At 39.8% G+C, this 16,096-nt stretch overlaps 2 protein-coding genes across 5 annotated transcripts in view; one reads left to right on the forward strand and one right to left on the reverse strand.

Moving 5' to 3' along the window:
- Nucleotides 1-16,096, forward strand: part of ABCC4 (ATP binding cassette subfamily C member 4 (PEL blood group)) — a 218,850-nt gene that overhangs the window by 195,235 nt on the left and 7,519 nt on the right. For all 4 annotated transcript variants that reach the window (XM_082434600.1, XM_082434599.1, XM_082434598.1 and 1 more), the window contains 4 exons: nt 170-259; nt 2,136-2,308; nt 2,738-2,843; nt 9,175-9,309. In XM_082434600.1, the coding sequence (XP_082290726.1) occupies nt 170-259; nt 2,136-2,308; nt 2,738-2,843; nt 9,175-9,309 (504 nt within the window). The remainder of the gene's footprint in view (nt 1-169; nt 260-2,135; nt 2,309-2,737; nt 2,844-9,174; nt 9,310-16,096) is intronic.
- LOC309647394 (uncharacterized protein) overlaps nt 1-16,096 on the reverse strand; it is a 47,828-nt gene that overhangs the window by 8,109 nt on the left and 23,623 nt on the right. The gene's annotated exons all lie outside the window — the stretch shown is intronic.

The raw sequence follows: 16,096 nt of genomic DNA on the forward strand, positions 1-16,096 counted from the left end.
TAAAATGGAAAGTTAATAGAGATAAAATTTTGTAAAGAGGCATTTGCAGCAACCTTATTACTAACGATTATAGTGAATTTTTCTTTTGTATTTTAATTTATTTTCTGTAAGCACTTGTGTAAAATGAAATAAGCTACAGTAATAACATTCCCTATTTTGTGGCATTTAGGAACCTGTTTTATTCACTGGAACAATGAGGAAAAATCTGGATCCCTTTAATGAGCATACGGATGAGGAACTGTGGAATGCCTTAGAAGAGGTAATTTATAAAATGTAATTAATTTGTTAACATCAGTGTATATGGATGGACATTTATAGCATTGCAGGTAATTAAGGGGAGCTTATCGGTTTAACTGACTTTGTTTACCTCCTAGGAGAATACTGGTGACGTGGTGCAGTTAAAATGTGTGTACTGATGATGATGAAAACCAACAACATAATGCCTCATGCTTTTTAGCTTTTGCCCTAGAACCCAAAGCAACTGGATAGATTATTTTGTCCTTAGCAGAGCACTAAACTAGAAGTTAAAATTATGGGTTTTAATTCTAATAGTGACCTAGTGAATTAATTATCCTAATTACCCTGCAACATTCATTTTATTCCTCTGGTCTTAGGGAACATCTACTAAGTGGAGACAATGATAGTTTTTCATTATTAACTGAAAGATAATTGAAATCATACTAATAACATGCTGTGAAGTTTTAGAAAAAAAATTTTATAAAGGTGAATTATACATTTGGAATGTGATAATAATTATTAATTGGCAATCGTGTCATTTTAATGCTGCAGCATGAATGCAGGTAACAGAATTCTGGCCCTTTCACTCAGTTTTTATATGGATAAGTTCATTTCTAGAGGATTTTCTCTTATTTGTGTAGTGTTTCACTTTGGACCACTTCTTTGAATTTCCTTACTCTTGCATGAAAAGGATTTTGAATGGTAGGGTGCTGATGGTTTGTATATTTTAATACTAATTATTCTATGCATGTGCCCTAGTTCTGAAAATTGATTCTAAGCTACTGATGGCAGAAACTATATCTAGACTTCTAAACCATACACAGGTTTTTAATTCCTCATACAACCTAACACAGTCTTTTGCTTTTAGAAAGTAAACACTTAATAAACAGTTACTGAATGTTTGCTTGATCTCTTCATTTCAGAAAAGTGTGGCTTATTTATTTTTTTTTTAAATTGTGTTTTTATTGTTGTTGTTTTTGTACAAATCCCAGTGACCAGCTGCTCACATTGTTGTTGTTTTGAATTTGTACGTTTTGTCATTTAGTGTCACCTCTCCAAGGTTAGCTGTGAAATCTGCAGTTTATACGGATGAGCTTGGGCTCTGAGCAAGCTGATTCGGCCCTACAGTTTTTCCTGCCAGTAATTCTGGTTTCTGAAGGCAGATTATCTTCGGCAGTTAAAAGTTGTTTTTTTTTTTTTTTTTTTTTTATCTTGTAGCACAGTTTAATCTTATAACAGTCCACTACGTTACACACCATCTATACCCATAGTCTGGGGAAAATAAAACTTTATGTTGTGTCCTGTTTTTCATGAGTTTTCATTCACTACGAAACTTTAATGAAATTGAAGTAAAAACCCTTGACTGGTCTAGCAGTATGGTGTTAAACTTGGGAAAGAAGCATCCCCCAAATAGGCTCAAGGTTTACTGTGGTACAGTTTGTCATTGTTTGAATTTTTTTTTTTTTAGACCTTTAGACCTTCTAAAATGGTAAAGTACTGATGAGATTATGTCTCTAGAGAACCATACTTCCCACAATAATTTAAAAAAATTTTTTCCCTGTAGTATACTGACTCCTATCAGCCCTAAAGATCCTTTTTAGATCACATCGGGAGAAATAGCTTTATTTTTTGAGAGACTTCCTTAACTAATCCCTAGGTGGGGTTTCTGGTGGATGTCATGTGGCGGTGATGGGGGACACTGAGATCTTTCTGTCTTGAGTTGACTCTACCATCTTTTTCAGTGAACGCTGCTTGGAAGGAGCTCTTCCCATCACCTGGCTGTACATGTAAGATACATAGGAAGTCCTGAGGACTTCAAAGCTCTAATGTCTAAAAGGCTTGTCTCCTTCATTAGTAGTTCATTTAGGAAAATGTCATTCTTCTTTCTGTATCCACAGGTACAACTTAAAGAGGCCATCGAAGACCTTCCTGGTAAAATGGATACTGAATTAGCAGAATCAGGATCGAACTTTAGTGTTGGACAGAGACAACTGGTGTGCCTAGCCAGGGCTATTCTCAGGAAAAATCGTATATTGATTATCGATGAAGCCACAGCAAATGTGGATCCAAGGTATGGAGTTGAGGTCCATGAAACTTGGAATCTGAATTTTAAATATGGTAAATGGAAAACATTTAATGTTGCTGAGAAATGTTCTAAGCGCTCTCTTTTCCCCACAGATATCTCTTGATAACATTAATTGCAGAAAACAAAGGAAGAAACCAAAACCTGTTGTATGGTGTTAATGTTATTAGGCATCCTAAGAGAGCTAGATTCCTAAATCCAGCTTCTGATAGTTTCAAGTAATTTCGAGGGAAGACTATCTTACATTGTTTTATGAAAAATCTTCTAAGGAGACTTTTTATACTCAGTTTTTGAAGAGCAATATTATGTCTTAAAGTATTGATTTTTTAAAACATTATAAAAATGTTATTTTTTTTTAAGTCTTAAGTCTGCTATTTCTGTCTTTAACCGAACGAAATTCAACTTCTTTGTTTCCAGAACTGATGAGTTAATACAAAAAAAAATCCGTGAGAAATTTGCCCAGTGTACTGTGCTAACCATTGCACACAGATTGAACACCATTATTGACAGCGACAGGATAATGGTAAGACCCTCACCTGTGCAATTTCAGTCGTTCCCATTTATGTTCAGTTTTGTCAATGTATCCTTCCTTAGAAAACGTGATAGGAACCTCCAATAAGTTAATTTTCTCTTAAGTTTTCCTCTCATTCCTGACAGTAACTCAAGTACTTACCTACACTTTCAGAATGTGCTATTAAATAATATATCCAGTAATTTCATATTTTCATATTAGAAGTTTATTTGAAATGTTATTTTTCATTAAGATGGCCAGCCACGAAAATACTCCAAATCCAAGACACAGCTTCATATTTCAGTGTTCTAGAACACAGTCATTTTTCCTTTGTCAGTTATTTTTTCAGATTTTTAAATTCCCTTAATCAAAAAATTAGCCTTTCATTTAGACTGCCAAGAGGTTGTTGGGTAAGGTTGCAGAATTTCTCAGCTGTTGGGACTTTCACAAGATTTCCTGTCAGAGGGGAGTCTATGAGAAGAAAGGCCTAGTGAGAAAAAGAAAGTATTTCAACAGAACGGGTTTAATTTAGGAAATTTTACTACATAGGAATTGGAGGCATGGGAAAATGAAAGTGAACACTGTGTAAGTAATGTTAGGAAGCAACTATCTAGGACAGATCTGCAGACCTAACTAGCAAGTCTCTTTCACAATAGATCTGGGCACTGCACACATAGCCGACTCTAAGCTTTGGTCTAGTATCTTCCTTCCAGATTTGATTGGCTCTGTCTTTCTTAGTAATTTAATGTTTATTTATTTAGCTTTATTTCCTTCCTTCCTCCCTCTTTTACTTTTCTCTTCTTTTCTCTCTTTTTGTCCTTTCCCTCTGTTGCTTGCTGAGTGTCAATAAATCTTAGGGTGTGGCTTTATAAAATGATAAGATAATCATCCCTCAAAGGAAAAACCTTTGACTGCAAATAAGCCCAAAAGAATGCAAGTTATTTTCAGGCTAACCCCCAGCCTGTGGCAGTGAGCTGGTTTTACTCATCTTACAGACGATAACTGTTGTCACAAGGTACCACTATATCCAGTGATGCTGATAAGTGATGAAGTAAATAGATAAAGAAAGCCTGCACAATTCATAAGAGGCAACAGATGCAGTTAACTAGTGATTTTGATGGTCCATACTAAACAGATGATAGTCAGTAATACACGATCGTTAATACCCAAAGTCCCTTGTGTCCAGTGATAATGGAGGTGTCTCTTTTGACTTCTTAGGCAGTTTCTGGAATATCACCTCCCATCCTACTTCACATTCATTGTCAGACGGGATCATCAGTGGGGGCGCTGAGTAGATAGCGGACTGTCAGCACTGAAGCAGTGCCTTTAGCCTCACTCCCCCGAGCTGGACGTGCACAGGAGTGAGCTCTGGGGAGGCAGACGACAGGAGTGGGGCATCCCCAACCAAAGGGATGCTCTGGGCTTTAAGCAGTGTGTCTGGTCATCTGGACTAGAACATCACAGTCGGAAGCAGGCCCCACCGGCAGTCTTCTGTGCGGGACCAGGTGACATTCCAAGATTGGAGGACAGTGACACTTAGAAACCAGGGACATTGTTTGGCATCGATCATCCTTAGTCCCTCATTGTGTGTTCTTGAATGCTAACTGGAAAAGCATCCTTTTATTTCTGTTCTTTACTTTTCGATTTGTTGGTCTCATGTCTCAGCATTGTATTTTCCAGACTGTCCCTCAAAGCATCTTTCTTCCACAAGAAATGAATGATGCTGTGTAGTTTACCTATTTCAAGCCCTTTGTCAGTATTTAGAGGCAGTGGCAGAATGGTGGCTTGATCTCCATCCAGTTCAGTTGGGGGATCCACTGAATTTAATCATTGCTCCTAAACGTAACCTGGAGATTAATTTTTGGTTTTTGGTATTACAGCATTTATGGTCGCTGGTTTCTTTTATTATCTAATTATTAGAAATACTGTCACCTTGGAATATATGATGGGTTAAAGAAACAGAAGGGACAGAATTTGCAGACATGTCAGCTGGTCACTCCTAAATCTTATCCATCAGCACTTGACCCACAGATGTGAACATCTGTATCACCTTAGCCAATCAGCTTTGTTGCCGTTATCAGAATATGTCCATTTGTTTAATGCTTTATGTACCAGTATCTTCTGGTAAATTTCTGTAATCTCAAATTTTTCTCTCAGTTTTTCTGAACAAATCCTTAACATGGTTTTACAAAGTGGTTTACAGCTCGGCCCCTCCCCACCTTTCTAGTTTTGTCTCACTCTACTCTTTCCTTTAAAGCTAAAACCACATTGATGGTCTTTCAGTTCTCCAAATGCGGTTTTCACTCTCTCTTATAATTTTGCCCTCTCTTTTAACATTGGTGGCTTAGACTAAGGTGGTAGTAGTGGAAATGGTGAGATGGTTGGATTTGGGATAGACAACAAAATGGAGCCAAGTGAACTGTGTGATGGATCGAACGTGGGATCTGAGGGAAGACAGAGGAGTCGATGCTGGTTTCTGGCCTGATCATCTGAGTGAATGGGGAAGAAGGAGTCCATTGGGAGAAGGGAAATGCAAGGGTTCTCTTCGGAACCTGTCACCTTTGTGATGACCAACATTGTTTTCTGTGGTGGACTTGCCCTTCACCGTTGGAGCTGCCCTTCACGCTCCTGTGTTGGGAGACCTTCAGTTTAGGGCTCCCTGGTCAAGGTCATCGGTGATGTTGCAGGGAGGTCCCACCAGGAAATGTGAACATGGCCACTTGTTTACATCTTGGTCCAAGCTGGTTGCGGTTGCTGACTCCTTAGACCTCAGGGGACCCAAGAGACGTGCATCCCCTAGCTTCAGAGCTGGGGAATTGTTCTCTGTGCTCCCATCCACCCTAGGCGTAAACCTTTTATGTTGTTCTGGAGCTTCTGATTACCAGTTGGCTTTCAATTTTGCAAAAATCTCATAAATAATGTTCTTTCCCACACCTTTGATTTCTGTGGCAATTTTTTTTTTTTGCTTGCTTGATTTAGAAATATGGGCACACCTTGTTTAATTGTGCTTCTCAGATGTTGCGTTTTTTACCACATCTGTGAAGCACATGGTCTGTGGCAACCCTAAGGCAAGAAAGTCTATCGGTGCCATTTTTCCAACACATGTGCTCACTCCATGTCTCTGTGTCACATTTTGGTAATTCTCAGCACTATTTCACATTCACTATTTTCACTATCATTACATTTGTTATGGTGATCTGTGATCAGTGATCTCTGATGTTACTACTACGACTTGCTGAAGGCTCAGATGATGGTTAGCATTTTTTAGCAATAAAGTATCTTTAAATTAAGGTCTGTATATCGTTTTCTCAGTCATAAGCCTATTGTACACTTGATAGGCTACAATGTAGTGTCAGCATAACTTCTGTATGCCCTGGGAAACCAGAAAATTCATGTGAACCAATTTATTGTGATATTCATATCTTTGTGGTGTTCAGGAACTGAACCCCCAAAATCTGCGAGGGATGCCTACCTGTTTCCTTTTCAGAAAGCAAGTGATTATCTGTTCCTAAAGCTTTAAGGGCATAAAGACAAGTCAATCTGCTGCAAATCCTGATGTTCCAGAGGGTGGGCAGCCAGCCTCGGGGAGTGGCTGGGGAAGTGACAGATGCTAATGAAGGGCATAACCAACAGAGTTATCACCATAAAGTCATGTAATTACAAGTGCTTAAGGTGTAATAATTACATTTTGTTGCACTGGTGAATACTTCTGCACAAAGTCGGATGGATATGGTTTTGTTTACTGTAAGTAAATTAAGCAAAAGGCTTGTTGGGAAACAACTGTGACCTAATTAATAGCTATGTTTATGTGTTGGCTCTCCAAATGGATTTACCCAGTTTGGGTTCATTAAGCACCATTAATGTGTCAGGCTAAAAATTCTATTTTGCAAAGATGTTCTCTCAATTTTAAGTTTGTTAAACATGATGGAGTCATAATGACAGCTAATGTAATCTTCCGTACTTTCTCTGTTGCCACAAAACAGTGGAGCAAGACAAACAAATCAGAAATCCTCTTCCTCCTAAGACTCAACAACTATCTCTACATTAAAGGCTTCTTCCTGTAGTTTTTAGGATTAGCTGGTTGCTTGTGACCTGTTTTCTCTTCAGCCAGTAGCACAGCTTTTCCCTCCAATCCCTGCACACTCCAGTCTTCATGTCACCGTGGATTCTCCCTAGAAGTGTGAGCAAAGGAAGCCTGTGGAAATCTGCAGTTGCTCTAACAGTATTGTTGCCTGTGTTCAACATTTTCACTGTCTGCAGTTTGAGAATTCTTTGGAAATGGATGATGAAGAACCAACACCAGGGCCAGGAAACTTGGATTCCACCTCTTCTGTTTATAGACAGTCTTACGATTTAATATTCTTTGCCTTTCTCCCTCAACTCAAACCTCTTTTTAGTAATGTTTTCCCAGATGAATGAAAACCAGAAACTATTTGTCACCCCCGACGAAAAAAAATTGAAAACTGTCCTTATGCGTAGTCATTATGTTGCTAATGCTTATAAGGGTCAAAATAGGTCTTTCTGCCATTTATATTTTTAATCCTATTGTTTTTTGAGAGTGTTAATGGTTTTCTGGCTTTGCCTTTCTTAGATATTAGTCAATCCTGAGAACTACTCATCTCAGTGGAATCATGTATTTTAGACAATATGAAAAAAAATGAAAAGATTTGCTATTCATTCAAATTTTAGTAAATAAAGTAGAAAGTTGGACAAGGACAAGATATTAATAAAACTTCCCCTAAAAAATATATAAAGTCTCTATAGTCAGAGAACTCACTTCCACCAACTCTGAAGTGGTGATTTTTAAAAGTTGTTGCTTTTGAAGAATGTAAAATTCTTCGTTGTATGAAGTAATTTGATATAATTATTTCCTTTGTCTTTGGCATGAGAGAGACCTATGTTTTAAAATTGCATTTTTTTCTTCTTCACCGTCAGGAGGAATGGTTATGCTCTATAACGCTATGCATAAGTAAAATTACACATTCAGGGCATCTAAATTGGCATGCCGAATTATACGACATTTTAATAATTATGTGGATGTAACAGATTCAGTTATTCTTAAACTCTTTTGAGAGAGCTGCTGTTAGCAGTGATTCTTAGTAGTAAAAGTTTAACAGGAAAATGGCCTTTATGAGACTTAATAAATGTTTCCGATTGAATACCCTGGGACCAAATTAACTGTTAATACCTAGATGTGGAAGAACAACCTGTGTCCTGCGTAGAGTTTCATCGTATTCGCTTAAGATACATTTACTCTAAATATGACCTAAATGAAGAACTAAGTACCACTTAACATCAAAACTGTTTTCCTAGGTATGTCATTTGGGCCAATTATTTCAGATTCTTTTTTTCCCCTCTGAAACCATTAACCAAAGCCACTAATAAGTAGAAAGGCAGAGTTAAGAGCCCTTTCCTCTTCCTTTCAGTTTCCAATTAGTGGACATATTAATGAGCAATAAAATGGGTGAAAGGAAGGCAGCTGAAGAAAGAACAAGAAGCAAGGAAAGATAATTTGTGAAAACAGATTCAGATCCTCGGTAATTCAGATTGGGCTGCCCCCGTGTGCTCTGCAGGCCGTGATCACTGGAATTTGGAGCTCAATTTCTTAATTGCTTCTTTAGACTTATCCAAAGAGAAAATTGGATTTCTAGAGATTTTCTTCTGTGCAGAGCAATTCTGCTAAAGCTGTTTAGGTAGCAGCTCTTTTTGCCAGCTTTTAACTCTCAGAAGAATAAACTACTACCAAAGCTAACTTCAAGAAGCACCTTAACCTCTCTGGCAAAAGATTCTATCCCCACTTAGCTGAAATATTCCAGGGCCCTAAGGAAATTCCGGAAGCATTTACTTTTTGTCCCCAAAATTGCTCAGATTCTGTGAAACCAACTCAGGAGTTCATTTGCTCTCTGCCATCAGTTTCTATGACATCACCCTAATTTTTTGCTAAATTGAGTTTGATTTCCTTGAATCAAGAAATTTCCCAGCTCTGTAGATCTGTATAAATAGCCCTCAAAGCTCAAGAGCCTGAGAGCTAAAAGCACTAACTAATGATAACAGCCCCAAATGCCCTAGGGCAGAATATAAAATGCCATATACTGCTGAGTGCCCCTAATCATAGTCTAAAACTTTCATTTTCTTCCTATAACATTATCATAATAAAAGGTCGGGTTAGGCCTTTGTCTGCTTAGTAAAACAGGGTAATCAAACCGTTTAAACACCATCCAGGCCTACCACCCAAACAGATTCTATTCTCACTGTCTTACCCCTGTCGGAAATACTGTCTGAGTTATAATATGTTACTGCAAAAACGTTGTGTGCTAATGGGCTTCTTTCTGCTGATTAACAGGTTTTGGATTCAGGGAGACTGAAAGAATACGATGAGCCGTATGTTTTGCTACAGAATAGAGACGGCCTGTTTTACAAGATGGTGCAACAACTGGGCAAGGCTGAGGCCGCTGCCATCACTGAAACAGCAAAACAGGTGAGCCCGCCGCAGGGAGTTGTAATTAAAGTTCGTCTCCAGGGTCCACTCCTCAGGATCTGGCACCAGGGGTCTGGTAGCAAGCACTCTGTGCCCTTTTCAATTATAAGCCTCCAGAGACGAAGCTTCATGACTGCACCTTAAGAGTACATTGCAGGGGGAGGGCATGTCTGCTGAGAATCTGCAGAACTAGTGGGGGCGGGATGCAGGACGTGTGTGCGCCCACGTGTGCACACACATGCGCCTGAGAGAGAGATTTCGGATTGGAGCTTCCACATGTTTGGGCTCTGGGGTCAGATCTCATAGAGCACAGAACACTCATTTCGCAGACCCTTTACATTCTTACGATTGGTGCTTAGCACATTTATGATGCAAATGCTGTCAGGGAACATCCAGGAAATTGGAGAGTTTGAGAAGAAGAATTGGAGTGGAATATTATGAACTGTGTCTAGAAAGATCTACCAGGGAAAGGTGTAGGTCTCTTCTGGCTTCTAACTGTAAAGAAAACTCTCCTACATGATACTGTCATTTTCTCCCTAATTCTTCATTGTTTAGAATTAGGTCTGGTTGCCTCCCTATGCTTCCTCTTCTTTCTAGAAGATGAAATTGTCATCAGGATAAATCAAGAATTCACAGTACCCTAACACTGTAGTCTGAATGGCGCTTGAAGGTTTACAAAGCATTTTCACAGATGAGGTGTGTGGAAGCACTAAGCAGTGTACATGGTGTGAGAAAGGTGCTCGATGAGTAGCGTTCAGGTCACGTGGTATCTTTCTAACAAAGGTGAGGTGGTGGTATCTCACAGTACAAATGTGGTAACTGAGGTCTGGTAAGGGACTTAGCCACTGTCATGCAGCCAGCTGTAATTCTCTCTGGAACAAGATAGGAGTGGGATTGATGGAAGGATAGAGGGCGAGAAGAAAAGTCTGCTGTTCTTGCCCTTTTTGATGGGTGGGTTCAGGTGGGTTGAGGCCTCGGAATGTATGTCGTGAGGCTTTCCGTCAGAACTTTACCTCCGGGTGTTAAATTATGGGTGCATTTTTCCTTCTTTATACTTTTCTGCATTTCCCAGATTTTCACTTGTAAGTTGAATAAAATTACTCTTTCAGTATTTAAAATATCTCTTAAAGAAAACGTCCATAATGTTACCAACAAGAGATAGAATTAGAAATTTGTATGCTCCCATTATAAGACTTCAAAATAGTAAAACAGCTTATTTTTTAAAAAGAAGGGCAAAAATGGGTAAAACCACAAGGAGAAATAGAAAAATCCACAATCAGTGGGAGGTATTAAAACAACTTTCTATCAAATTAATAGAGCAAGAAGAAAACTAAGTCAAGATACAAAAGATCTGAATAATCAATTAACCAATTTGACATCATAGGCATATATAGAGTACTGTATTCAACAGTTGCCAGTTGTAGGACTTCCCTGGTGGTCCAGTGGGTAAGACTCTGCGTTCCCAATGCAGGGGGCCTGGGAACAGCCTGCAGGGGCCGACCAGGTTTGATCCCTGGTTAGGGAACTAGATCCCACACGCATGCTGCAACTAAGAAGTCCGAATGCCACAACTAAGAAGCCTAGGCTGCGTGCCGCAACTAAGAGCCTGCATGCCACAACGAAGATCCCATGTGCCACAACCTAAATAAACAAACAAACAAACAGAACAAAACAAAACAAAAAAAGGGAAAAGAAAACATGTCCCAGTATCTAAGTAATTCTATATGAAACATTTATCTGAAATGTGGCCTGAATTCTCTGTCATTGTTTTATCTCATTCTTCCTCCTTAGAAATGAAGAGCAGTACCTTCCACTGTTCATAATGTAGGAAATTGTGCTGGGTCACAGAGCTGGCTGAAGAGTTTAGGGATCCCGGAAGATTGTATTCTGAACTTTTCATAAGTACTTATATTGTATGTAAATATAGAGAAGTTGCACTTGGAGCCCTATATATTTTTTTTTTATATAAATTTTATTTATTTATTTATTTATTTGGCTGTGTTGGGTCTTCGTTTCTGTGCGAGGGCTTTCTCTAGTTGGGCAAGCGGGGGCCACTCTTTATCACGGTGCACGGGCCTCTCACTGTCGCGGCCTCTCTTGTTGCGGAGCACAGGCTCCAGACGCGCAGGCTCAGTAGTTGTGGCTCACGGGGCCCAGTTGCTCCGCAGCATGTGGGATCTTCCCAGACCAGGGCTCGAACCCGTGTCCCCTGCGTTGGCAGGCAGATTCTCAACCACTGCGCCACCAGGGAAGCCCCCTGGAGCCCTATATTTTTTAATGCGTGAAATTCACAGAGCACTTTCATCCACTAGAGTGTCTCCCAGTCAGAGCTTCCCTCCTAACATCCAATAATTATTGGGGATTCCCTATATAACCTAGTCACAGAACAGCCAGGAATCTCACAAACCCTTGTTTTCTTTGGCCGTAGGCATTTCACATCAGACACATGCATCCTCACGTATGAGTTAAAAGTCTCCACTTAAAAAATATGTTATGATTATATATTATCAAACACTGAGCAATGAGAAATAGATCACAGCATTTTAGGTAGGTACATAACATAAGTTCAACACCCTCATTTTACAGGTAAGGAAGCTAAAGCCCCCCCTTAGAAGGAAGTGTCCATATATATACAGGTAGTGATAATGCTACTGTGCAGCAGACGCTGGATTAGAAATCTTTTCTTCCAGTAAATGTTTTAAATCAAGTGTAACATACATAGAAAAATAGACATAGTTCATTGAATTAGATATCTTGAGATTCCTGGTGTAGTAAACCTGCATGTACTTAAACAATATCAGTAGTAAGTTACATTTGTGCAGTTCTTTATCATTTATTTTACATACTTCTCGCATGTGTGATTGCACTTAATCCTCATCACGGTCCTTTTTTATCCCCCGTCATCGATGAGGAGATTGGGTCCAGGGCTCACCTAAGGTCACAGAGCTGGTCCAGGGAGCGCAGGGGGTGAATTGGTAGGGGAGGCTGAGTTCCACCCTAGGCACTCTGCTCTGTGTCGAGCCTGAGAACGCTGCTCCTTTCGTGGTAGCCAAGACGGGGCCAGTCACCCAAGTTCACAGGGTGGCAGAACATCACTCTTGCATTTCAGTCCTGCCACTGCCTCAGGTCACTTCTTCGGAAAGACATAACAAAATAACATATCCTGATTCTCATCTTAGTTGAGTATCTTCTTGACATTATTTCTACATATGCTTGATCCTCTTCGGAGAACAAGCTGTCAGATTGTCAACTTTTTAAATGTGCAAGCATCAGATATCGTTCAGAGCATCGTTCACAGCTGTAACACCGGGAGGATTAGCCTAAGTCAACAAGCTTGTCACTCTTAACAGAACAGAATTCATTTATTTGAAAAGAAAACTCAACATCTGGGAAAACGTGCATCCAAGTCATGTTTTCTTGACTACGTAGTTGATTCTCTGAAAATGGTGCAGGCAAGCTGAATCACTGTCTGATTGACCCTTTTAGATGATCCGTGAAATGGAAAAAGTACCTTTCAGATACATAAAGCTGAAGGGTACATTAGTTTGCTAGGGCTGCCATACAAAGTACCACAGAGTAGGCACCTTAACAGAAACTGATTTTCTCACAGCCCTAGAGACTGGAAGTCTGAGGTCAAGGTATAGGCAGGATTGATTTCCTCTGAGGCCTCTCTCCTTGGCTTGTAGATGCCATCTTTTTCTCTGTGTCTTCACATGATCTTTCGTCTGTGTGTGCCTGTGTCCTAATCGCCTCTTCTTATAAGGACTCCAGTCATATTAGATTCGGGGCCACTTATATGACTTCATTTTAACTGAATCGCCTTTATAAAGACCCTATCTCCAAATACAGTCACATTCTGAACGACTGGTGGGTTTAGGACTTCAACATATAAAACTGGAGGGGGTGCTTCCCTCGTGGCGCCGTGGTTAAGAATCCGCCTGCCGATGCGGGGGTCACATGATAGAGCCCTGGTCCAGGAAGATCCCACATGCCGCGGAGCAACTAAGCCCGTGCGCCACAACTGCTGAGCCCGTGTGCCGCAACTACTGAAGCCCAAACGCCTGGAGCCCGTGCTCCGCAACAAGAGAAGCCACCGCAATGAGAAGCCCGTGCACCGCAACTAAGAGTAGCCCCCGCTCGCCGCTGCAACTAGAGAAAGCCGGCGTGCAGCAACGAAGACCCAACACAGACAAAAAAAAAAAAAAAATTGGAGGGGCCACAATTCATCCCATAACAAAGGATGAATGCCTATCATTCGTTTTCTTCTGGGATGAAGCAGACCTGATTGAGGCTTTTTTGAAGTTTCTTTGTTGCCAGTGTGTAACAGAGGTTTCATTTTATCTATTCGTTTTATCACCAGATACAACCCCCAAATTATGAAATCCTAATATCCTAGATCTAGGACCCTGGACTGGTTTGAATAGTGCAGGAGGCACTTAGCAACCTCGTGACCTCTTATGTTGCCCAAGGTCTCTGAGCCTCAGGGTCCTCATCTGTATGTAGTGCAGGGATTACAGCGCTGCCCGGCTCCTTCGCACTTATTACAAGAATCAGATGATGGGGCTTCCCTGGTGGTGAAGTGGTTGAGGGTCTGCCTGCCAATGCAGGGGACGCGGGTTCGAGCCCTGGTCTGGGAGGATCCCACATGCCGCGGAGCAACTAGGCCCGTGAGCCACAATTGCTGAGCCTGCGCATCTGGAGCCTGTGCTCCGCAACAAGAGAGGCCACGATAGTAAGAGGCCCGCGCACCGCGATGAAGAGTGGCCCCCGCTTGCCACAACTGGAGAAAGCCCTCGCACAGAAACGAAGACCCAACACAGCCAAAAATGAATACATTAATTAATTAATTAAAAAAAAAAGAATCAGATGAGAGTGCTTTGTGAATATTGAGCATTTTATAAGATACAAGTGGCATCATTTTTTTTTCAGGCTATAGATTCAACCCTTATCTCCCAATAAGAAAAAGTACCCACAGTTCTTCTAAGTAGCATTAGAGACTCTAAATAATTAAATTTTATTTTTAATAATCAGTTCTTAAAGACATGATGAGTCTAATGCTACAAAATTCAAAAACTTCACTTTTTTAGAATAGGTTTTAAAATTTTATAAATGAAATCTAAGTCACTTTACCATTCCTGTCATTACACAGCTCCTCCCCCGGGGTGGAGCTCCAGCACCATCTTTGACTATTCTCTTGACATGTTCTGTGCTTCAGTAATAATTTGTGCCTATGCGGCCTTCCTGTTTTTAAGCACAAACGATAGCTCTTCCTTACTTTTTTCATTGAATATTATATCTATGTGCATAGTTATCTCATTCTGTTTAATGGCTACATAGTATTTATGTTCTCTCCATTCCCTACTCCTCATTTTCCCTTCTAATTAATTGTTACAGTTTTATGTTTTTTTCCCCCACTAGAGGAGCTCTGTAGTTCACTTACTACTTGTATTCTTTTTTATAATTTATCACCTTCTATTATCTTTCTTTCTTTGGTTTATTTTATTGTTGCTTACTTCCTGAATGCATTTGTTTTTATTTTTTCTTGTCTATTAATATAAATATTTCAAGGCTGTGAACTTTTCTCTGAATACTGTTTTAGATATATCCTATAGGTTCTGGTGTGTAGTGCTTTCATCATAGTTAGGTTTTTTGTATAGATTCTGCGATTTTGGTTTTCATTTCCTCTTTGGTCCACAAATTATTTGAGAAGGATATCTTTAAAACTTCCTGGGGGTTGGAGTTTTTTTATGTTTATTTGTTTCTATTTTCCTCATCAGTCTCAGTACCTTATGATCAAAAAATGTTGTCTGTCCTGTTTCCCGCAAGAAACAGTATTTATTAATACTTTTTTTGTGTTCTGGTAAATAGGCAATTTTTGTGAGTGTTCTGTGGGTATTTAAAAAGATGGGCTATTGTCTGTTTAAGTTATAGAGCTTCATTTTTAATTAGATCTATTTAATTACATTATTTAGTTCTTCTCTATCCTTGTTTATTTTGGTCCATTTAATGTAACTTGGACTAGGTGAATTAGTCTCATGCTACCAAGTTTCACTTTGTACTTCCTGCTTTTTTTGGTTGTTATAATTTTGATGATATGATTTTTTCCAGTGCACAAATATATTCTTGACTTTTATTATCAGTATGAATTATATTTTCTACTATTTTAAAGTACCTTTCATTGATTCATTTAATGGTCTTGGCCCTGAATCCAATATGGTTCATAATTAAATTGAGTCCCCCTTTTCACGTTGTTTTCATTTGCCTGGTATGTCTTTGACTGTTTTTGTTTTTGTTTTTGTTTTGGCCATGCTGTGGGGCATGTGGGTTCTTAGTTCCCTGACCAAGGATTAAATCCATTCCCCCTGTAGTGGAAGTGCAGAGTCTTAACCTCCTCTGGACCACTAGGGAAGTCCCAGTTTTCGATAGTCTTTTTTTTTTTTTTAATATTTATTTATTTATTGGCTACGTTGGGTGTTAGTTGTGGCACGTGGGATCTTTCATTGTGACACGTGGGCTCTTCACTTCATTGTGGTGTGTGTGCAGGCTTCTCTCTAGTTGTGACGTGTGGGCTCCAGAGTGCATGGACTCTGTAGTTGTGGCGCATGGGCTCTGTAGTTGTGGCGTGCATGCTTAGTTGTGTGACCAGGGATCGAACTGGTGTCCCCTGCATTGCAAGATGGATTCTCTACCACTGGACCACCAGGGGATTCCTCCGATTATCTTTTAATAGCAGATTACAGATACGTCTCTTGCAATGGCATGTAGTTAGGTTTATCTCCGAGATTTA

The sequence above is a fragment of the Balaenoptera physalus genome, assembly GCF_965194825.1.
Source record: "Balaenoptera physalus genome assembly, chromosome: 18".
Lineage (NCBI taxonomy): Eukaryota > Metazoa > Chordata > Mammalia > Artiodactyla > Balaenopteridae > Balaenoptera > Balaenoptera physalus.